Here is a 23,234-nt window from a genome sequence, read left to right as displayed (position 1 = left end):
TTGGGATGCTCTCAGATCTATCTTGTGGGGAAAGTTAAACTTTTTTCCACCTGAAAATAAGTTCATTTGTGTGTTGGTAAAAGGGCTCATGATTATATAGTATAGAGGTGTCACTGGTTAAATGTTGCTTAGTGAATTTGTGTGCTGGGTAACTGTAAGGTATTTGTTTTCCAGTGCCAGGGTTAGTTATTTTATTGGAGAACTTGGCCAGTAGCAAACCTGACTGTCAAATATTGTTCAGAGACTGGAAAAAGCAGTGTCCAGAACAGAATCATTGGGACACCCTACAACCTCAAAGGATGGGTCACTTAATTGAGGCTGAGGTCTGGAGTACAGTGTCAGAAAAGGTTAAGATACATGCCAGAAGTCAAAAGGGCTGGAGTTGGTCAGTAGCTGGAAAAGGATGACAAAAATGGCACTGTGGACCCCCAAATTTTGTTAATAGATGCCTTTATGGTAAATTTAGAAGTAGAGGTCCATAGGGTTTTAGGCCAGGCTAAAATGAGCCATTTGGAAGAGCCACAGGAGAGTGTAGTAGAAACTGAACTTTCACCTAGTGTTCCACAGAAAATGAAACAGATTATTAAATACCCATTCCCAATAGGGAGTGATAGGAATATGGGCATGTGCAGAAACCTCAGAAGACAAAAGCAATCATTCACTAGGAGATAAAAGGAACCAAGCTAAGTTTCAAACTTCAACCAGTTCAGTTGAATTGATTTAAAGTTTAATCAGTGAGCTGGCAGGTTGCAAGCCAAAACAGGTGGCAAACATCAGTTTACCAAATACTAATGGAAATCAAATTTGGAAAAGTACTTGAATCTAGTACTTGCTTTGTAAAACTGAGCAAGGATAAAACTTCGAAAGGTAGCACGGCTTAGGATGCAGGTATTTCTGTAAACAGATTTTGAATCTGTTTGAATTGGTTAATGCAGGATGTTTGTCATAATTTTTATATTTCATGCCAACTTTGTAATTACTGTAAGCAAGAGAAAGTGTTTGCATTGCTTTCTTGTGGTAGGAGGTGTCACTTTTGACCAGTTATCTGAGTTTTAAGATTTGAGGCCTAGGTTGAGGTTCTGGGTGTAGGTTTGCTCGTGGAGCTGGAAGGTTCGTTTTCAGACATTTCGGCACCATATTAGGTAAGCTCTTCAGTGAGCCTGCAAATGATGCACTGGTGGTGTACCCCACTTTCTTTTTGTTTGGGTTTCCTTGAGTTGGTGATGTCATTTCCATTCTTTTTCTCAGGAGTGGTAAATGGAATCCAAGTTAGTGTGTGTTGATAGAATTCTGGTTGGAATGCCATGCTTCTCTGAATTCCCGTGCGTCTCTGTTTGGCTTGTCATAGGATGGGTGTGTTGTCCTTCCTCATCTTTATGTAAGGATACTAGTGAGAGTGGGTCATGTCTTTTTGCGGCTAGTTGACATTCATATATCCTGGTGGCTATTTTCTCCAATGTAATGTGTTACAGTTGCAAGGTATTTTGTAAATGACATTAGTTTTGCTTGTCTGTATAGGGTCTTTCAAGTTCATTAGCTGCTGTTTTAGTGTTGGTGTGTTTGTGGACTACCATTCAATTATCTTTATTTTTACAATTGGGACAGTTATACCAAAGTAGTTACAAGAAACAAAACGTAACTTTAAAATGGCTACAATCATTTGACTACAAGTTGAGATGAGCTTCACAAAACTATCAATAATCAATAACCAGAATGAACTGAAACTAGCAACTCTATCAAAAGAACCATTTGCACATGAACAAACCTAGATCATCTGTTTTCATTATTACTTTTGTGATAAGCTTCAGCGGAAGACATTGCCAACTCTTATCCAGTTAGAAAACCAGGAAATCAGATTTTGGTTCAAAAACCAGCTGTATTTCAGGCAATTATTTTTGGAAGAGTAGAGATGATGAACTGGAGAAGATTGTTGCTGGAAACTTGGTGACAAAGCAAATTGGAGAAATATCCAAATAGTTCAACTCAAGGATATCAGCACTATTCACAGTTGCTGTTGACCCAGAATACCCCTAACTGAAAATGGTCTCAGACTGTGGACAGCATCTCAGACACCCCAGGACTTTTAACTGCATATACTTTTATATTTTGTACAACTCTCTAGCTGTTCTTCAAATTTGCTTCTTTATTGTTTCCGATGATTTAACTTATGTTTTAATTGAAGTGAGCTGTGTGCTAAAATGAAGAGAAAAATTGTGGCTAATCAAGAAGGTTGCAAAGATTGAAGCAGATTCACACTTTTCACCTGGTTGTAAAGCTAGTGTAAATATGATTCAGTTAAAAAATGACCAATTGCTTCTCCTTTGTGCTACTATCCGGAATTAAAACATGTATCAGGTTTTAAAAAAAAACTAATAAAAATTGTTATGAACAAAATGTATTCAAGTAAATGACAAATGTTGGTGAATAACTCTAATAATACAGAATTAAATCTACATCACCTTAATCCCCAAATACGCACACTCCCAAAAAGAAACTTGTTTGTCGAGATTATCTGATTTCTCCTACCCATTGGGTTCCCAGTTGACTTCAGTAATTTGGCTGCAATCATTAATGATCGATGTCAAATTCTGATTCTGACCAGCTTGGATTTGAATCTTAATGGACTAGAGCAATTCTCAATCAGGTTCCTGCTAAATGTCTACTGAGAATTTTTTACTGAGGCTTTCAGGAGCCCTACAGCTGCTGGTGGTATTTTTTAACACAACTCCTGGATCTGTAAAAACAATTTTGTCTAGAAAAGATTTGGCAAAGAGGTCCTTAGTTCTTTCAGACCAGGTTTTCCAGTAATTAAGCAATAATCCCCACTTCTTCTCAAGCATTACTTCGCTGTTTTCTCAAGTCCTGTTTAATTTCCAGTAAACAGCAGCTAAACCACGTGGTATAGAGTTGGCTTTCTTTCAAAGAAATTACATGGTTTAAGAATAAACTTTTCAATCTCTAGATTGTCCTGATGGTTGAAGCTTAAAAGACCAAATGGCCTACTCCTATTTTGTTTAAAAATGTTCCAATTTCTCCTAGGTAACGAAATATAAGTAATATATTCCCAACAATTTCTATATATTTTATTTCTTGACAAGTTTTTGTCAAAAATTAGCTGAACAAGGCTTTTAATTTTTTGCAATTACCTGGAATTTTATTATTCATTATTCACTAAGCTAAGTGTCAGTTTGTATCATTGTGACTTTATAGGACAAAATAGGATCCAAGCTACCTACTTATTAGCAAGAGAAAAATAACACTTGTAATAAATTGCATGTATGTAACATTATTTGATTGCCACCTTCATTTTTGTTAATTGAATGTAGGAATGGACGCTGGAGATCAGAGTGGAAGTTTACTATCACCTCTTCATCAACTCAGGTGGAAGGCATTTTGAAGATTCAGGTTTGTAATCACTATGGTTGTGATTCTTACAATTGTGACGTTTCAGCCAAAGAATTTTTTAAAGGTAGTCTTGATTCTCTCAACATTATGAAATGTAGCAATAAACAAACTACTTAGTCATAGAGATGTACAGCATGGAAACAGACCCTTCGGTCCAACCTGTGTATGCTGATCAAATATTCCAACCTAATCTAGTCCCACCTGCCAGTACCTGGCCTATATCCCTCCAAACCCTTCCTATCCATATACCCATCCAAATGCCTCTTAAATGTTGCAAATGTACCAGCCTCCACCACTTCCTCTGGCAGCTCATTCCATACACGTATCACTCTCTGTGAAAAGGTTGCCCTGTAGGTCTCTTTTATATCTTTCCCCTCACCCTAAACCTATGTCCTCTAGTTCTGGACTCAGGGAAAAGACTTTGTCTATTTACCCTATTCATGCCCCTCATAATTTTGTAAACCTCTGAGGTCTCCCCTTAGCCTCAGACGCTTCAGGGAAAACAGCCCCAGCCTGTTCAGCCTCTCCCTATAGCTCAAATCCTCCAACCCTAGCAACATCCTTGTAAATCTTTCTGAATCCTTGTAAATCTTTTCTGAACCCTTTCAAGTTTCACAACATCTTTCCGATAGGAAGGAGACTAGAGTTGCACGCAATAATCCAACAGTGACCTAACCAATATCCTGTATAGCCACAACATCTCCCAACTCCTGTACTCAATACTCTGACTGATAAAGGAAAGCATACCAAACGCCGCCCTCCCTATCCTATCTGTCTGCAACTCCGCTTTCAAGGAGCTATGAACCCGCTCTCCAAGGACTCTGTTCAGCAATGCTCCCATGGACCTTACCATTAAATGTATACTTATTCTGTAACCCTTCACCATCTTGTATAATCTGTTTCTTCATAAACTCTGCCAAATGTTCTATAACTAAAGTTAAATGAGCATTTCGAGTAAGGTTTTGCAGAACCTTTACTGTCTACACTATTTACTGAGGTAATATTTGCCCTATATTTCTAATTATGCATCAGTATTCTAGATTAATTTTCCTTAGTGACATTTCCATGATCCTTGAGGTCCAGATCATTATTCATCATGTCATATTACCTGAAACTTAATTTAATATCTCTTTTCTAAGTAGATACTAATCCAACATTGTTCATTGCTACAGGACTTAACTAGTTCTGAGATCCATCCTTTGAACTATCTGTTGCTTGAGACTGGTTATCCATGTGGATTAAATGTGCCATCTTTGCAGCTGATGTGTGCTAAAGGCTCTACCTATTTTAATTTGTCTGCTCAGTCAAGTATTGTCTATCTATATTGCCTACTCTTTTCGAAATCCAACAAGTCCTTTGCAAAACCAAGCTGGTTTTCCCCAAAGAGTAGATTAGGAGTAATTAGTAGATTAGTGGACTAGTGGTATTATTACTTGACTATTAATTCAGAAACTCTGATAAATATTCTGTGCATTTGGATTGAAATCCTACCATGGCAGGTAGTGGAATTTGAAATTAAAATAATGAATCTTGAATTAAGGGTCTGCTGATGACCATGAAACTATTGCCAGTTGTTCACTACTGCTCTTTAGGGAAGGAAATCTGTCATCCTCACCTGGTGGTTGAATCTTAACAGCTGTTTTGGGCAATTAATGCTAGTCTAGCCAGAGAAAGCCACATTCTGAGAGTGGCATTTCTTTAAAAATAAAAGCATTCCCTGTATTGGGAGATTACTGCAAAGATCATGGTATTGAGGTGGTAGATTTATGTGGAACTAGGTGGAGCAACAGTGCTTGTCCTGTCCCTACAAAACACTTAAACTTTGTGATCAGCCCCCTAATACTATTTGAGACCCACTGGTTCAGCCATTTTGTATCATTTCAAGGGCGTCAAACTGAACTCTGCATGTCAGGAGCAGAAGTGTTTTACAGTAATTTTAACACAGCAAGGGATTGTATGAGTTTAAGATTTAAACTCTGTTCTGAGTTGAATTGAGCTTAATGTAATTACTGAATCATCAGCTGTTGATATTTTTCACTTTTAAAAATGTCCAACATTTTAGATGTAGTTTTGGAATTGGGTTGTGTGCGCTGGATGATCCTGTGTCTGTTGGGGAAAATAATGCTGACAAGCAGCCTAGGATTGTGAGAGCTGGATGCTACATGTATTAATACACAGGGCACATCACCAATTTCAAATCACTAACATGGGTGACATCTGCTTGTAGGTTGTGGTCAGGGTATGCCCTAAGAAATCAGTCATCTTGCCTGGTTTAAAATGTATACAGTTTGTTAGATAAATCATTAATGTATTTTCCATGCCCATACCTGTACCAATCATTGTATTTGCCAACCAATCAGCGCACTCCCTTTGTTTGTGCTGGTTAATTTTCCCCATGAATTGATATTCTTTCAAACAGTCCTGATGTGTGCAAGATGAAAAGCTTTGACAAAATATTGTTTTTTAGCAATACTCTATTCTGCATTATAAAAATATTTCTGTACCTGTAGTTACAGTACTTTCAAACAAGTAATTGTATTTTTTTTTGTAATGAACAGTTGGCTGCAAATCTTTAAGTTGGTGTTTGGATTGCTGGAGTATAGTAATTTTAAGTATAAAATCACTTAAGATAAAACTAGACTTGAAGAAATGTAATAAGAATTGCAAATCCAAACCTTTTCACAAGTGTACTTTCTTAGGTTCATTATTACGAAGATGGCAATGTTCAACTGGTCAGCCATAAAGATGTACAGGAAACTTTGTCTGTCACTGTAAGTAAAACTGTTCACATTCTAAGAAAACACTTCAATTTTCTCCATGACATTCTCTTGAAGTATCCAACTTTTAGATATTAATGATATTTGTACATTTTTGTTTTGACCAAACCTGTTGTTTGTTTTCCCACTTAGTACCTTTCTTGAAAGCACTGAATGCTGATGCCCAGCTTGAGAACAGCACTGGCATCAGTCAATGTTTTTTTTTCCCCCTTTGTGAGCCCTTGTGGATCATTGCCAAATGACTGAAGGCATTAGGACCTATGGATCCTATCCATGGCTAACTTTCCAGTAAGACATTTTTCTTTAGCCAAAATAAATTGGAGCAAGTTATTCATTTTTCTCTCCAGTCTTCCCTCCCTTTCCTTACTTTGAGGACTTGGGTAATATTCAGGCTAACTCAGCAAAACCACCAAGTTTGTTTTGCTTTATTGTACTCCTAGATGGTGTATCTCCCACCTTCTCTATTTAGAGAGTTTTTATAACTGTAGCTGAAACTTTAATGAACCTCAAGTAAATTATTTTTACTTTTTATTTGTATGCATATAATGTCATGAGTCTCCTATTTGAATATGAACTCTCTTTACATTCTCATCTGGATTATTCTGCTTGCTTCTCCAGAATGAAGCCCAAATGGCAAAAGAATTTACAAAACTTGTAGAAGCAGTAGAAAATGAATACCAGGTAATAAATGAATAATTCCTTATCTCAAGTACTTAAACTGATTTCTAGTATTCCAAGATTTTTGTCATCTTGTGCAATTCTGATTTCATGGTTATGATGATCTCAGATAAGTGCTATTCTGTCAGTTGAAGCAGAGAAACTAACTTTATACAGTTATCCAGGGATTTGCTTGGCTGAGCATTCCCCTTGTAGTATTTTTATATCCAGGTCTTTATTTCTTTAAAGATTTTCAAATTGTTTTGTTATGTGATGCATAGTGTCTATCCCAATTTTCAGGTTTCAAACTAGGACCATATTAACCAGTTTAGTACATTGCTATCACTTTCACAAAACATCTGCAAACATAAAATAGCCAATACTTACTAAAAATGGCACATCTTAGGTTAATTTGTCAATTCGAGAGGTGCTTATTAGTGATTTTTTTTTTGTACTTGTCTTTGTCCTTTTGGAACTTGTAGATTTGATTTTTTTTTTGCTCATTTCAATTACATTCTCCTTTTTCACAATCTAAATGTTTATCTTTTCCAGACCGCTATCAATGAAAACTATCAGACCATGTCAGACACTACGTTTAAAGCCTTGCGTCGGCAGCTGCCAGTCACTCGCACCAAGATTGATTGGAACAAAATCCTGAGCTATAAGATTGGCAAAGAAATGCAAAATCTTTAAGAAGAAGTTTTGCATGACTGGATAATTTTCGTGTCTGTTTTAAAAAGGTCTGGTCTCACAAGTGTGAAATTGTTGAACTACATTTATAAATAATTTGGGAAATTGCGTCATAACCTTTTTTAATACACTTTAAGTTGAATACCATTAGCGCTCATGATAGATTCACTGTGCACAAAGCACATGGCTTTCAATGCAGCATTTCCCTTTCTAACAATGTTAAAATAGTTTGCCTCCTTGATTTACTCATTAATGTGATTATTTTCATTTTATTGTCTTGTCACTTTCTGAAGCAACCAGTTGCAGCCATCATGTTTAGTTGCCATACTTGTGTTTACAGTACCATGGTGAGACCATGCCTTTTTAGGTTTTTTTTGGTTCCTGCTTAGTACAATTAAGTTGCTGAGGATCCAAGCAAATTTTAAATTTATCAGGATGGGCCTGTTTGTTCCCAGTATCTTTAATTAGATGAACGGTTGACAGTTACTAATCATTTATATCTGAAATATATCCCTTCATAAGTAGCAGTCACTTCCACATTAATTTTTGAACTTGCCTTTCTTCTCTATAAAGAAGTATTCTGTTCAGGGGTAAATGGTATGGGACAGCAGATACTGAGTTAATGAGTAAATAATTCAATGTGGTTAGTAATGTTTATGCTTTACTGACATGGCACTGTCTCAGATGTAGTTATTTCCTGCAAAAATATACATAAAATACAGTTACTGCTTTGTGCCCACATAAACTCCTCCTTCAATGAGCTGTGTATTAAAAGTTACCCATGAGTTATTTTTTATGAAGCAGACACAACTGTACCAGAACAAGACACATTGTAATATAAACCTGTATTCATTAATTTGTGTGCCAGCCTGTTTTATTTCTCCCATTCAGTGATATATGTTTCAGCATTTACTTCCTTTTTATGTAAATGATTTGTAAATGACAGCTGAAATTGTCATTTGATTAATCTAGCTCCGATTTCTAAGGGAATGCTTGGATATGATATTTGTTAGTGACAAGTACTCCCTTCTCAAGTTTGCAATTTGATCTAAGTATTTTAGATATCTAGAACGGAAGACTTTATTTAAATTTAAATGTTGTGCAAAGGTTTGGAGTACAATTTAAGTTATACGAAAAACTAAATATATCTGATCTCCATTTGAAATGAATAATTTGACATCAAACAGAAACCCCACAGGAGAGGTTGTATCATTGAGTTTGGTGTTTGGACCAGATGAAATATTGTATCGCATGAAATGATAGACCTCAAAAGAACTCAACTGATGTGTTGGATCCTATAAGTGCCTTTTATCTTGGTGTTGAGTCATGTTAATGCGCTCTGCCAATTATGTTGAAGTACGCTAGTTTGTGCAGCTTTGCACATAGAACACCCACTGTAGTGTGCTCTTCTGGCAGACATTTGGCACAGCCCACAGTATATTTTGGTATAAGAACTTCTGATTTCAACTTATGCTTTTAATGTATACAACCTTAATTAATTCAATTAATGTTATGTGATAACGTTTTTCCAAAGAGTGGCTACTGCAATTCAAAGGATTTAATTGGCTGTAAAATGTTGAAACATTAGTGATCATGAAAGGCACTATATAGTTGCAAGTTTTTGATTAAACTCTTGCCATGCTGAACAATACAGACATAAAATAAGGGTTTTGTTATCCATGGGCTTGTATATTGACCTTAAGCATTTGCATTTGTTCAGAACGAAACCTGTACGAACTTCTAACAAGCCCATACTACTTGACAATTTCAAAGAACTTGCACTGTAAGTGATGTGGCTGTGCCTTGAAATCATGGAATGCTTACAAATTATATCCACAGCTTTCAGTGCACAAAATCCATTCATTATGTCCCATGTTTTAGGTATAAGGCAGCAGTAGTTAGTTTTTCTGGTGAGTTGGTCAGTTTACATATGGTGCTAGAGAAATCTCAATCTACAGAGTGATAGAACATTAATGGCAGGAGCTACAGCTAACACTAGGGTATTTGCCTCATCTGGTTTGCAATGAATACTTTGGAAATAATATGTTGCAAGCTGCTTTGAAATCTGTAAATTAGTGATATCTCTTTGGTGTATAGCTATCCCTCATTTACCATGCCTGTGTTCCTTTTGAAATGGTGTCCTAAATGAAATCACTTTCCCATGTATCATGTATTAAGGGTGTTACATTCTTATCCTGTAATTTTTAGATTAAGGTATGAGTGGGCTGACTCCAGTGTGAGAGCTGGCTCTGTCTGACATGGGGATTCTGCTGTCTGATTACTAGCTGGGAAATGACAATCTTGTTGCTGGGGCTGATGGAAAGATGAAGAGATGGAAATAGATTGCTGGCTGGTGGCATCACGAATGTAGAGAATGTGAGTGAACTGTAGCCCAGAGTTTCCACATCTCTTGCACCTTGTGTGCCGTTGGGCCTCAGGAAGACTAACCTTAATGTATATAGTGGTCTGGAGTGGCTGCAGGATGACCAGAAGAGATTCCTCCCCACCATGAGACATTGGAACTCATTCTCACCTCAAAACCTGGAAATCATTTTTATGCCAATAGAAACTGAGAATCAGACTCTGTCCCAGAAGGTAGGCATGAGCCATTTCTCATCTGTATAATTTGGAATATTTCATTGTCCCACTGAGGCTGGCTAAATTCCAGTCTGTGCTAAACAAAAAAAAGATTGTGGCTTACAATTCTGTGCAGAAATGCTCTGTTTCATTTGAACTGTTCAACTCAAACTTGATTTAATGGGGATGATTGCACAGCATTCCATTTGCAATTCCAGTACTGATGTGATCCATGGCCATATGCAGTATGGCTTGGACTGATCAACGCAAGTAACATTTACACCACAATAGCCAGCCCCAACAAGAGAATTCACCTGTTTTCCCCTTGATATTCAATGGTATGACCATGGCTGAATTCCCCCACTATCCGTATTATGGGGGTTACCATTGACCTGAAATGGAACTAATCCAGTCATGTAAATACAATGCTGACAAGAGCAGGTCAAAGACTGGGAATTCTATAGCAAGTCAGTCAGTGGTGGTCCCTCGCAGATGAGGATGACTCTCTCATTCTGTGAATCTATAGGTGGCTGTATCGACTAATGTGGCTACTGTAGACTGTTACACTAGGGGTGGATGGGGCATTGATGTGGCAACATGCTCCTTTTGCTGTTTTCACCGGCTTCCACTTTTTTCCAATGGCAAATCTCAAAGTGCTTAACACCTTCTCTGATGAGGACTAATAATGCTGGAATGTGCATGGTGGATTGTGTTCATCCTGAGGGCACAGCTCCACCCTATGGTTTGAAAAGGATATGTCTAAGTTAATTAAACCTGACTAAATTAATACTCCATAAGGAAAGTTATTTCCCTTTCAATTACAGTAACTTCGAAAATTCATTCCCCACATTATTACATTCAGCCTTTGTTTCACTTGATCTTGGCAGTTCATTTTAGAGTTTCAAATGTGTTTTAGAAGCTAAAATGCAGCTATCTGGTATTTGGAAGAAATTGAAGGTTTTTCCTGATGTTCATTTGCAGGTTTCTTATTGCTGACCAGGTTGCACTAAACCTTTATAAGGGAAACCATGTAAGGAAATTAATCTGCTGAGGTTTTGTTTCTACAATGTACACATGCGCCTTGCATTCATGGCATTGATCAAAAGTGTTCCTAAATTAAAGAACAGTTTTTGTAGGAATGTAACAGTTTATTTTTACTCTTTCATCCGTTCAGTTGCTTTTAAATAATTCCTTGATTTAAGGGAGGAAATAGCTAAAGGATGAAATATCAAAGGTGAGTTTCTCCAGTGTTGGTGACAGCTCAGGCCACAGTGTGGTTTGCAAAATATAGCTTTGTCTGGATTGATACCTGATTTGAGATATAATGCGTCTGACTTAATCAGCTTATTTGACAACCAATGTACTGAAAATGACACATTGGTTCGCACTGCTGCCTCAGGGCCAGGGACCTACGTTCGATTCCAGCCTTGGGTGACTGTGGAGTTTGCACACAATGTCTGCTTGGATTTTCACCAGGTGCTCTGGTTTCCTCCTACAGTCTAAAGATGTGCAGCTTAGGTGGATTTGCTATGTTAAATTGCTCATGGTTGTGGTAGTAGATTCGTCATGGTAAATGTGGGGATATGAGGATAGGGTTGGGTTTGGGTGGAGTCTTCAGAGGGTCATAATCTTGTAACACAGAAACAAACACCTCTGTCCAACAAGTCTATGCTGAACATAATCCCAAATGAAACTAGTCCCACCTGCCTGCTCCTGGCCCATATCCCTTCAAACCTTTCCTATCCATATACAAATATCTTTTAAACATTGTAATTGTACCCACATCCACCACTTCCTCGAAGTTCATTCTGCATGCAAACCACCCTTGGTGTAAAAGAAATTTGCCTCTTGTCCTTTTTAAATCTTTCCTCTTGCCTTAATGTACTGCCTAGCCTTGAAATCCCCCATCTAGAGGAAAGACAACTACTATTAACTCTATCCTCCTCAGTATTTTATAAACTTCCTATGCCCCAGTGGAAAAAAGGTCCCAGCTTATCCAGGCTTTCTTTATAATTCAAACCTTCCCTACCTGGGAGCATTCTGGTAAATCTCTTCTGAACCATCTCAAGCTTAATATCTTTCCTATAACTGGGCAACCAGAACTGGACACACTCATAAAGAAGAATCACCAATGTCCTGTACAACCCCAACATGACTTTTCAACTCCTATACACTGAGTAATGAAGACAAGTGTGCCAAATGTCATTTTAACCACCCTGTCTGTGTACCTGCATCTCTAGGTCACTCTGTTCTATAACATTTATCCAGGACCCTACCACGGTGAAGACACAATAGCCTTTGTACTTTGCATTCCTTTTGCACTGTAGAAATTGTAAATAAAAATAATCCTTTGCAGTATGTTTCTTCGACTTCAAAAAAACACAAATTTTATTTCTAATTTGGACAGTGTAGTCAGAAATTTTTGTCAGACTGGTTTTCACTATCCCAGCTGGTTAGTTGTCTGGTCAAAGATATTTCAGACAAAAAAATTATAAAAGCAGTGACCCAATAGTTAAAAAATTGAATGACTTTTCTAACTAAATTTGGCCGTTATATGTATTGTGATCAATTTTAAATGTAGTTCAAGTTGATTATTTTCTGACATAATCAGAATGTGAGCACTGTAGGTTTTAGAAAGTTGAAATGGAAAATAAATTCAATTATGGAATAACATTTTTGTGCAAAGTATGTACTGAAGGATGGTTGGGGATTTACAGGCTTAACCAAAGTGATTTACTCCCTGGATGAACAGAGGGCCTGATTCAGGTCCCGTTGGAAAATTGGATATGATTGACCTCAACATGTGCTATGGAGAAAGTGAGGACGGCAGATGCTGGAGATCAGAGACAAGAGTGTGGTGCTGGAAAAGCGCAGCAGGTCAGGCAGCATTCGAGCAGCAGGAGAATCGACGTTTTGGGCAGAAGCCCTGCATCAGGAATGATGGATGAAGGGCTTTTGCACAAAGCATCGATTCTCATTTACTGCCTGACCTGCGCTTTTTCAGTACCACACTCAACTCAGTACATACCTAGGTTTATATGCTATAAACCAAGAGAAGGACTTAATCACTCCGCACCCTACAACCTAACCTTTTTGCTTGGGGCACAGTGCCAACTGCAAACCAGTTGCATTCTGATGGTGCTTCTAATGCACAAATTGGTCAGCACTACCACTAGATTTGTGACCACATTCGAGTACAAGGCAATTTCTAGACCAAAATATCACCAGAATCACTGGCTTCTACATCTAATTTACAAACCTTACTTCAAATTAAGCGCACACAACTGAACAGCCAAAGATGAAAATTGGTGTAGGAAAATAAAACATGAGGACTGAGCAATTTGCTGAATGTAATTAGGAAAGGCAGAGAGAAAGGAATAGATGTCATGGAGGGAATATTTCAAGGTGAAAGAGGTTAACCATGTTGGATGGCTTGAAAATTGAAGTTTTTGAAAAATGTTAGTAGTGTAAGTTAGGCATGGAGAAGACAATGGCCAAAGGCAGACCCTTGGACAGAGTATGTGATGAAGGGGAACCATTTTTATTCATGATCTATTTTTACTTTTTTGGAACAACTCTAATGGAACATGTGATGGGACAATGAAGCTATACATTTGATTTTTACATCCGAATAGATACCTGTAAGGAACCTATTATCATTAGTCATTTTCTGGTCAACACTGCAATGCTTAAACCCGAAGCTGACATGTAACCATCTAGAAACAATTGATACTTAAGGATCAAAGTTTTTTCTCATTGTGAAATTAACCTTTTTATATTTTCATGGGATTTTGATAGCTGACAGTGACTTTGATTAGTACTTTCTAAAGACACTATGTGCATGAAATACTTGTTACTTATAGAGTCTAACTTGGCTCAGTGATAGCACTCTGCTCCAAATCAAGTCCACTTTATACACTTGAACTATAATCTGGGCTAACAATTCATGGCAGTATTGAAGTCATACTGTCTTTTAGATTAGATGTTAAATTGAGATCCAATATACTGAGTGGCCATAGAATATCTCCGATTCCTAGAAGACTAAGGAGTACACAATATTACAGTAATAGTGTTTATTTCAGGTGAGGCCTCACCAAAGTTCTTTACAATTGCAGCAAGACTTTTTTATTACATCCCCTTACAATTTAGACTATAAATGAGCAACTAATTCCTTTGGTGTGCTGTGCATTGTTTGCAATTGGGATCAAAGACTGTGGCTTTGACCCCAATTGGAAGAACTTTCTACTAATCCAGTACAGAATATCAAGCAAGCCATTTGATAATTTGACTGCAGTGGAGATGTCTAGAGAAGTGGCAGTGTGTTGTTCAATACTTATGAAAAACTCTGAATTCTGTCACTAAGGGGCAACATGTAGGAGAGAAATTTAGTCGGGTGGATAGGCAAGAAAATTGACATAAGTTGGTGGTCTTGATAGTGAAGAAGATGGTCTCTGACTAATTTAGTAAATTAGGCAAAGTAATAGATGGAATTTTAATCCTGATAAGTGTGAAGTGATCCATTTTGGGATGTCTAATGAGGGAAGGATATACACACGTAATTTTGGTAGGGCCTTCAATTAACTGAGGAATAAAGGGACCTTGGTGTACTGGTTGACAGATGCTTGAAAGCATTAGCACAGCAGACAAGATGGTGGAGATCATAGGTTGTTTGCCTTCATTAGATAGGGTGTAGAATATAGAAGCAAAGAAGTGTTTGTTACAACTTTGAAATGTTGGTTAGGCAACAGATGGAATACTGTGTGCAGTCCTGGTCAACACAATTGGTAGGATGTGATTGCACAGGACAAGGTGCAGAGCAGATTGACCAGGATGTTGCCTGGGATGAGAGGTCTTGGTTATGAGGAGGCTGGATAGGTTGGGTTTGTTTTCCTTGGAGCAAAGGACGTTGAGGGGTTATCTGATTAAGGTATACATTTGAGACTTGTCGACAGTAAATAAGAATTTATTCCCTGTGGCAGACATGTCTAAGACCAGCAGGTGTAAGTTTAAGGTGAAGAGTAAGTGGGTTAGAGGAGATCAGGTACTGCCCCCACCCCCCGGCAAGAGTGTGGTAGAGAGATGGAATGTGTTGCCTGAGGGTGGTGGAAGCAATACATTCACAACATTTAAGAAGCATTTGGATGAGTACTCAATGCTGGGCACAGCAGGCTTTGAACCAAATAGGATTTGGGTAGTTTGGTGTTTGTTAGTAGGCATAGATTACTGGGCTGATAGGCCTGTTTCTATGTCGTATGGACTCACTCTAAAAGAAGCCACTTCAAGTGATATGCTGGCAAAAGTTAGTGAAACCAATTGCATGCTATCTTATCCAGCTGGATGACCAGAAACAGCTATTAGAGAGAATGGTGTGGTCAACACTATCAAAGGGTGTGGGCAAGTCAATAAAGACGAGAAACAATGTACCTTGTCACAGTTACAGAGGATATCATTTGTGCAGTGTTTATTGCTCAACCATATTATTTTCATATTTTGTTTCCCTACCTTACTATGACCTGTCCCAAAAATTATTTATTTAGCTGTGAAGTGCTTTGGAATACCTAAGGTCATAAAAGACCTATCACACAGACTGTACGTATGTATGTCCTTCCCTTTCTAGACCTCCTAAAAGTCCATAAAAGGTGCTACATAAATATGAATGCTTTACACTCCAAAACCACATTAAAGATGACATGATTCACTTTTATCTTGGACAACTATACTACTTGACAAATGACAGAAGCACTTGACGACAAGAAATTTAAAGTTAATTGTTATCTTTCCCAATAAATGAACATTCCACTCAATAATAACATTTCCCCTGTTGTTGATGCATGGGTAAAGACCTCGCTGGAAGAAAGCTAAGCTACTGCAGATGCTAGAAAACTGAAACGAAGAAAAAAAATCCTGAAAATACCAGAACTAACAGCAATTATGGAGAGGAAAGGATTTTACTTCATGTTGATCATCCAGCTTAAGAATGAGTTTGTTTTAAAAAAAAATCAGCCTAAAACTTTCTTCGAAATGTGGAGAGAGTAACAGAGGTAGAGTTGCCCTGAAATAAGGTTTGCAAAATGATCATAAAATATAGCGTATTTAGTCATGTTCCATGATCAATTAATATAATTGTAACCGCTTTCTTCCTAGCAACAAAACGCATGAAACGTTTTAGTTTACTTTTCTATTTTCCATTCAGATTTACTAGCATGAGATGGTCCTCAGCACTTTGCAAAACAAAAACTGGATTGTGGTAGTATTTTAATGGTTTATTCAGGCATTGGATTGGCTAATGTGTTTGTAATGACAATAGTGGGGTAGTTGTCAAAGTCAAATGGGTGTGGGGGAATGCAGCTAGCGTAATCTTTGATCTCAGTTCTTGAAAGCTCAGGCTTGGCTTACTTTGGCAAAAAAGGCCAGCAACAAGATCAACCATAACTGTGAACTTGGAACATAATTTTAAATTAAATATATAAATACAAGATATTTTAAGTTGTGTGTAATCAGAGGAATTAGGAGACATTTGATTTATGTTTTGGGGAGTTTTTAGTGGGGAAAGGAAATTGAGGCAGGCAATTTGGAAAGGACGTAGAATTAAGTGAGCAAAACCGGTAATACTGAGGAGGCCAGGGTTGAATGAAAGACAGTTTCAGTAATAGTTTTGAAGCCAATAAATAAAGATCCTAATGTAGAATTCCAAGAGTTGGCATAGAGTTAGAGATGTACAACACAAGAAGTAGACCCTTCAGTCTAACTTGTCCATGCTGACCAGATATCCTAATCTAATCTAGCTACATTTGCCAGTACCTGGCCCATATCCCCCCAACTCTTTTGTATTTATATACCTATCCAGATGCTTTTTAAATCTAATTGTACCAGACTCCACCACTTACTCTGGCAGCTCATTTCACACACGCACCGCCCTCTGCAGAAAAGGTTGCACCTTAGGTCCCTTTTACACTCTCCCCTCTCACCTTAAACCTATGCCCTCTAGTTTTGGACTTGCCCAACCCAGGGAAAAGATCTTGATTATTTACCTTATCCATGTTCCTCATGATTTTATAAAACCTCTGTCTCCGCTCCAGGAAAAACAACTCCAGCCTATTCAGCTCAAACCCTCCAACCATGGCAACATGCTTGTAAATCTTTTCTGAACCCTCAAGTTTCACAATAACCTTCCTATAGGAGGGAGACCAGAATTGTTCGCAATTGTTCAAGGATATGTAGGCTGGGTGCATTAGGTAAGGGAAATGTCGAGTAATTGGGGAGCAGAATGGTTCTGGGTGGGGTACTCTTCGAAGAGTCGGTGTGGATTTATATTCTCCACCAATACCCCTGGTCTTCTACCTTCGAGCCAGTTCTGTAACCAAATGGCTAGTTCTTCCTGCGTATAGAACTTTGAACAGGAGGATTGCACTCGTGAAATTTTGGATGTTTTCAGAAAGTAAGCATGGAAAGCTGCTGAAGAAGACATTTGAAAAGGCAAAATGAGAAGACATTAAGCTGTAGCTGAAGTTGGGGAGAGATTGGGATGTGTGGAGTTGTAGAGAGGGAAGTAAAAAATTTTAATTATGGTGTGGTAAGGTTAGAGGGTTGAACATCACTCCAAAATTAAGGAGTTAAACCTGGGTCATTTCGTATGTTCAAGGCTGAGGTGGCTTTTGAATCTGTTAGGGAATCAAGGGTTATCAGGAAAAGGCAGAAATGTGGAAGCTGAGGATTGTTAGATCAGCTATGGGCACGGAATGGCTGAATAACCTACTTCTGTTCCTATGCCTAATGTCCTTGTATGGCCTTATGGACTGGTTCGTCGGCTCACAGCAGGAAATTTAGAGGGAAGATGGAATGAGTGCTAGGAGTTCAGAGTTTTATTATGTACTAAATGCCAGAGTCGTAGAGATGTACAGCATGGAAACAGACCCTTCAGTCCAACCCATCCATGTCGACCATACCCTTCAAACCCTTCCTATTCATATACCCATGCAAATGCCTTTTAAATGTTGCAATTGTACCAGTCTCCACTACTTCCTCTGGCAGCTCATTCCAGACACGTACCACCCTCTGCATGAAAAAGTTGTCCCTTTGGCCTATTTTATATCTTTCCCCTCTCACCCTAAACCTATGCCATCTAGTTCTATTGTTTCCATCTTCTGAGTCTTCAGTTGAAGGAAATTCTGGTTGACCAATGACAATATTCCAAAAAACATAAAGGTAGCTTTGGATCTAAGGCAAATGCAGAAAGTAGTGGTGTTGGCTATTTTCAGCATGCAGCTGGAAACTGAACTTGTCCCTACATATGATAGGGATCTGCAGACCTCACCAGCATCTGCAGACCTCACTTTCTCCTACATATGATATCACTGCAAAGTAGTACAGAGAAACCAAGGCAAACAAAAGGAGCCATTAGCTACTCACTTTGTTGCCATTAAGATTATCATTTTACGTTTGAGAGCAAGAACTATCTGAAGGCTATCAACATAAGATAGTTGACAAGATGTCAAAGAGCAGATTCAGAAGAATTCTTCTTGAGAGTAGCAAGAATTTGAAACTTGTTACCATTGAGAGAGAATGAATCCAATAGCATAGATTAATTTAAAATGAAGCTGGAGGAGGTGGTGTAGAAGGTTACACTGATAAGAGTTAGCAGAGGAGGAATCTGAGGAGGCTCAGTGCAGCCAAGTGTCAGTAAAGACTGAATGCATTACTTCTGTGCTGTATATTCTACTTAATTCTAAGTTTTCAATTAACCTATTTTTATATCCTGTAAATTCTGTTTTGATGTCCCACTAAGAGAGAGAGACTTTCACACTGAGGAAGTTACAAGACCATTATGTTCAACAGCATTTGCTTTGTGTCACCTATCCGCAGACTCAAACTCAAAGGGATGATGTCTGGGGTGTTTGGAATTTTGGGCCTTAGCTGAATATTATGCAGAAGGCACAGTGATCAAAACCTCCACAGGTCATGTTCTGATCTGCAGGATTGATATCAGAGATTAGGTGTGTTGTAGGTCTATGGGAATGCAATTGCAGGAGGAGGGTGATTTTAATTCTTTCATGAGATGTGGACATTGCTGACAAGGTTGGCATTTATTGCCCATCATTAGTTACTCTTGAGGTGAGTGACTTACTAAGTCATTTTGGAGGGAAGTTTAGAGACACAGCAATGTGGTTGACTCAGGAGTCAATACAGAGATTAGAGAGGGAAAAATGGTAGATTTCTTTCCCTTACGGACATTAGTGAACCAGACACATTTTTCGGAAAATCGATAGGTTCATTATTACAGTTGACGACTAATTTTTGATTGTAGATTTATTTATTGAATTTAAATTCCTGCAACTGAGATTTGACTCAACACTCCCAGAGCAGTGGATTACTAGTCCATTAATACAACAGTACTGTTTCTCTCTTGGAGATTGATGACAAAGATTGCCCCAATTTGCAGTACTAAGGAACGTCAGAGCATGATCGGGTGCGGAGTATAGGTGGCCATGGATGGAGATTGTGAAGCCGATGCTATTGGAGGGTACAGTCAGCCTGCTTCTGGGGGAGATTATACAAAGAAGTCTGAATCAAGGATGAGATTGGAGATTTCAGGACTGTGAATAGCAGAGATTAAAGTGAGATCCAACTTCTTTCCTCACAACTTGCTACTTAGTGTTGGCTTTCTGGAGGCAATCAACACTGGCTGTCTCTAGCCAAAACCGAAGGGGAGCAAAATGTTAGACCCCTTATTTGCATATGTTAATGACCTAATGCTTGGTTCTCAAGGGTGAAGAACATTTCTGATTTTTCCTTTTTACTAAAATAGCTTTGGAATCTGTGCTGAGCTAGAAATGTGCACGCGAGGTGCAGATACCCTCTTAAACAATCCAATAATGGGGCTTTGAAAACCAGAATGCTACAAAACATGAATTTCTAACATATTATCTTTTGTGAAGCAATGTTATCAAAAGGAACACCAGTATCCTTTTTGCCAAAATTCATATTAGTGAGGCAAATTAATGTACTTGTTGCGATTACTGGCAAACTGGATGACCTTTCAGTTACAGTGCTGATTAACTTTAAAGTATGTTGACAATTTTCAAATCTTTAAATGTCAATAAGAACTTACTGGATTGGTGACTTCCTATCTTGTGGTATATTGAGTATCCTCAGTTTAGTAAATATGATCAAGTAGCCGAAGTTGTGAAATATTCAAATGCTTCTTGGGGTGGGGGAGTCCAGATCTCGAGGGCATAGGTTTAGGGTGGGGGCAACTTTTTCACGTTGTGGGTGGTACATTTATGGATGAGCTGCCAGAGGAAGTGGTGGAGGCTAGCACAATTGCAATATTTAAAAGGCATCTGGATGGATATATGAATAGGAAGGATCTGGAGGGATATGGATCGGGTACTGGCATGTGAGACTAGATTGGGTTGGAATATTTGGTCGGCACGGATGAGTTGGACCAAAGGGTCTTTCAGTGTTGTACATCTCTATGACTATGCAATCAGGTTATTACAAACTGACTTTGCAGTAAGTGTTATACTCATTACCTTTTACAGGTTAAACCTTACTCAACATAGAAATGGGTCAAATGCAGTGATTTCTGGTAAAAACTATCTGCAACACATAGGTATGCAAGTGCTTTGAAGTATACAACTGAGCATGTCCAAATAGGAATCTGATTATGCCATTAGTAATCCAGAATAAACAACACTAGTTTCTTGAGTCAAACACAACTGCTGGTATAATATGATCCAAGTACTGCCCTACTAGTTTAACTCCTGTATGTTAACCAATGTAACATATACCACAAAGACCAGGTTCTTGACACAGATATCATGAAGTTTATTAACGACACTTTGTGCTGTTATAAGACCTCATTTTTACACACAGTCTGGGTTCTATTGTTACTGATATTACAGCTACATGCCATGACTGTAACACTACGTGTGGCTGTCTGAGCGCACGCTGCAAAGACTCCACTGCACTGAACTGTGAAGATGAGGTGAGGACATTTTTATACTAGAATATTAAACCGTGATGACACTTGTCTTAAAAGTGCACTGTCTGGCTAGTCTGGAATTATGTAATTATACAAATAACGCAATAATTGTTATTCACAGGAACTCTATTTGAAATTATGAACTCTAAAAGGTTTATACTGGAAGTATTAAAACAGGTTTTTTTCAATACATCAACTAACTCTGAATGGAGGCAATGTGACTCCAATTTGCCATGATTTACAATTACTGTTATCAGGATCAAATTCTTTCTTGGTATAACATTTTCATTGAGAATTTACAAAAATCTTGCATAAAATGTAAGAAAAGCCAGGAGAAAAATTTGCACAATATTGAAGAACAAGAATTCCATTGTGACAATTGATTTGTAAAAAGAAATTATGTTGATATTTTTAACAAAAACCCTGGACTTTTGGGAAAATTGGTTTACATTATTAGTGTGTGCTTGAAATTAAATGTAATCTGAAAATGTGCAATCCAAGTTTGTAAGATGATTAAAGTTGGATTGAAAATTACAGCTAAGCACTTAGATGCTTAATCACCTTTTTGTACCTCACAGCTGAGATGGTGACTAAAATATAAACTCACAAAGAGGACACTTTATTACATGCAAATTGTTCAACAGATTCGACTGATGACACCAACCTCTAAAAGTTACCAGGTTCATCAATCTTCTAAGAACTTTATTAAAACGAAGCTTTTGCAATGCTCTGGAGTTCTCAAGCAGGTTAAACACTGGAACAGTTTGTTCTTTAAACTTGTCAAAATTTGTTATTTTGGCTGACAAAGGTAACTTTGTTTTGCAAATGACAACACTATATCAGTCAATGTGGAAACTTTAACAAAGTTTGGTTTGTTTTTGTTGTTGGAATTGAATGGACAAAAAGGCTGTGGTTTGCTCTTGACCACATCATTTCACACCCAGTTGGCAAAAACAGTTCTAAAGCTGTATTGACAAAGCTCCTTTGGTTTTTCAATTTGTTATATGGTTTGTCACATTTAACTAGGATCTAGGCATCAAATTGCAAACCTGCAAGTACTGTCAGATAAAACATGCTAATTTTTATTTTAACTTTGCAGAAAGTAGTTCATTTAAACGTCCTTAGTAAGTTTTGAGTTAATTTAAAAGTCCCTGTTTGACCTTATTGATTCTTCCCCTTAAGCTATTTACTAGTTTGATCAAAACATTACACCTAATTAATCTAAAGCACTACAGCATTAATTTAATTATTTTTAATACTTATGATAACTTGCAATTATAAAGGCACAAAAATAACATCAAACTGAGTTTCCAAAAAGGCAGGAGATTGGCACTAGATAACAGAGCCAGTGCAGGCATGATGGGCCAAACAGCCTCTTTCTGCCCCATAATAATTCTGTGATTCAGTTGTTTGCTAACAACCTCCTAAGAGATAACAAATAATGAGCAAGTTGCGCAACCTTTGTGGAAAGAAGGAAGAGAGTTAATATTTTAGACTGATGGCTATCAGCGTGACATTGCAACCATCTGATGAAGGAGCAGCGCTCTGAAAGTTAGTGCTTCCAAATAAACCTGTTGGACTATAACCTGGTGTTGTGTGATTCTTAACATCGTGTTTTTGACTGTTTGTTTCTATTACATACACCAATTCAGTGTGATAATATGTTGAGTATAAGTGTTCTCCATACTTTTTCAACTTTCCAGAGCAGTTCCTTATACAGGAATATTTAACAACACATCCTGCTGTTCCTTAAGCCAGATGTATGTTATCGCTGCAACATCATATTTCTGTGTCTAAGACTCATCAATTCTATGTGCTGCACGTTGTGCAATCACATGTGCACTGTAAAATTAATTTAGAGTTCATTTTATATGGTACCCAGCAAATACCCTTCTATTTTCTACTCCAGTTCAGATGACTTCTTCCAATATTATTTGACCTTGGTATTCCCCTCTGGTATTATCCCTACCAAGTTCAATTAAATCTTCCCTAATAGATCCAGTATAGGTGCAACACCTTTGGCCTGTACAGATCTCATCTCTCCCAGGACAGCCCTCTCACTATCCCAAGAATATAAAGTCGTTCTCTTTTACCATCTGTCCTATCCTCCACTTTTAATCCCTTTGGATGCTCTCTCATATTAA

General features: G+C 37.9%; 1 protein-coding gene across 1 annotated transcript in view; it reads left to right on the top strand.

Moving 5' to 3' along the window:
- Positions 1 to 8,385, top strand: part of LOC122559686 (F-actin-capping protein subunit alpha-2) — a 45,866-nt gene extending 37,481 nt beyond the window's left edge. The window contains exons 7-10 of the mRNA XM_043709571.2: positions 3,327 to 3,405; positions 6,105 to 6,176; positions 6,801 to 6,863; positions 7,392 to 8,385. Coding sequence (XP_043565506.1) covers positions 3,327 to 3,405; positions 6,105 to 6,176; positions 6,801 to 6,863; positions 7,392 to 7,532 — 355 coding nt within the window. The 3' untranslated portion in view covers positions 7,533 to 8,385. The remainder of the gene's footprint in view (positions 1 to 3,326; positions 3,406 to 6,104; positions 6,177 to 6,800; positions 6,864 to 7,391) is intronic.
- The last annotated feature ends 14,849 nt before the right edge of the window (positions 8,386 to 23,234 follow it).

Source organism: Chiloscyllium plagiosum, unplaced genomic scaffold, assembly GCF_037043375.1.
Source record: "Chiloscyllium plagiosum isolate Xiang-an unplaced genomic scaffold, Cpla_swu_hap1 HiC_scaffold_19, whole genome shotgun sequence".
Classification (NCBI taxonomy): Eukaryota; Metazoa; Chordata; class Chondrichthyes; order Orectolobiformes; family Hemiscylliidae; genus Chiloscyllium; species Chiloscyllium plagiosum.
The sequence above is the reverse complement of the archived record's forward strand: the minus strand, read 5'-3'. Positions and strand labels throughout refer to the sequence as shown.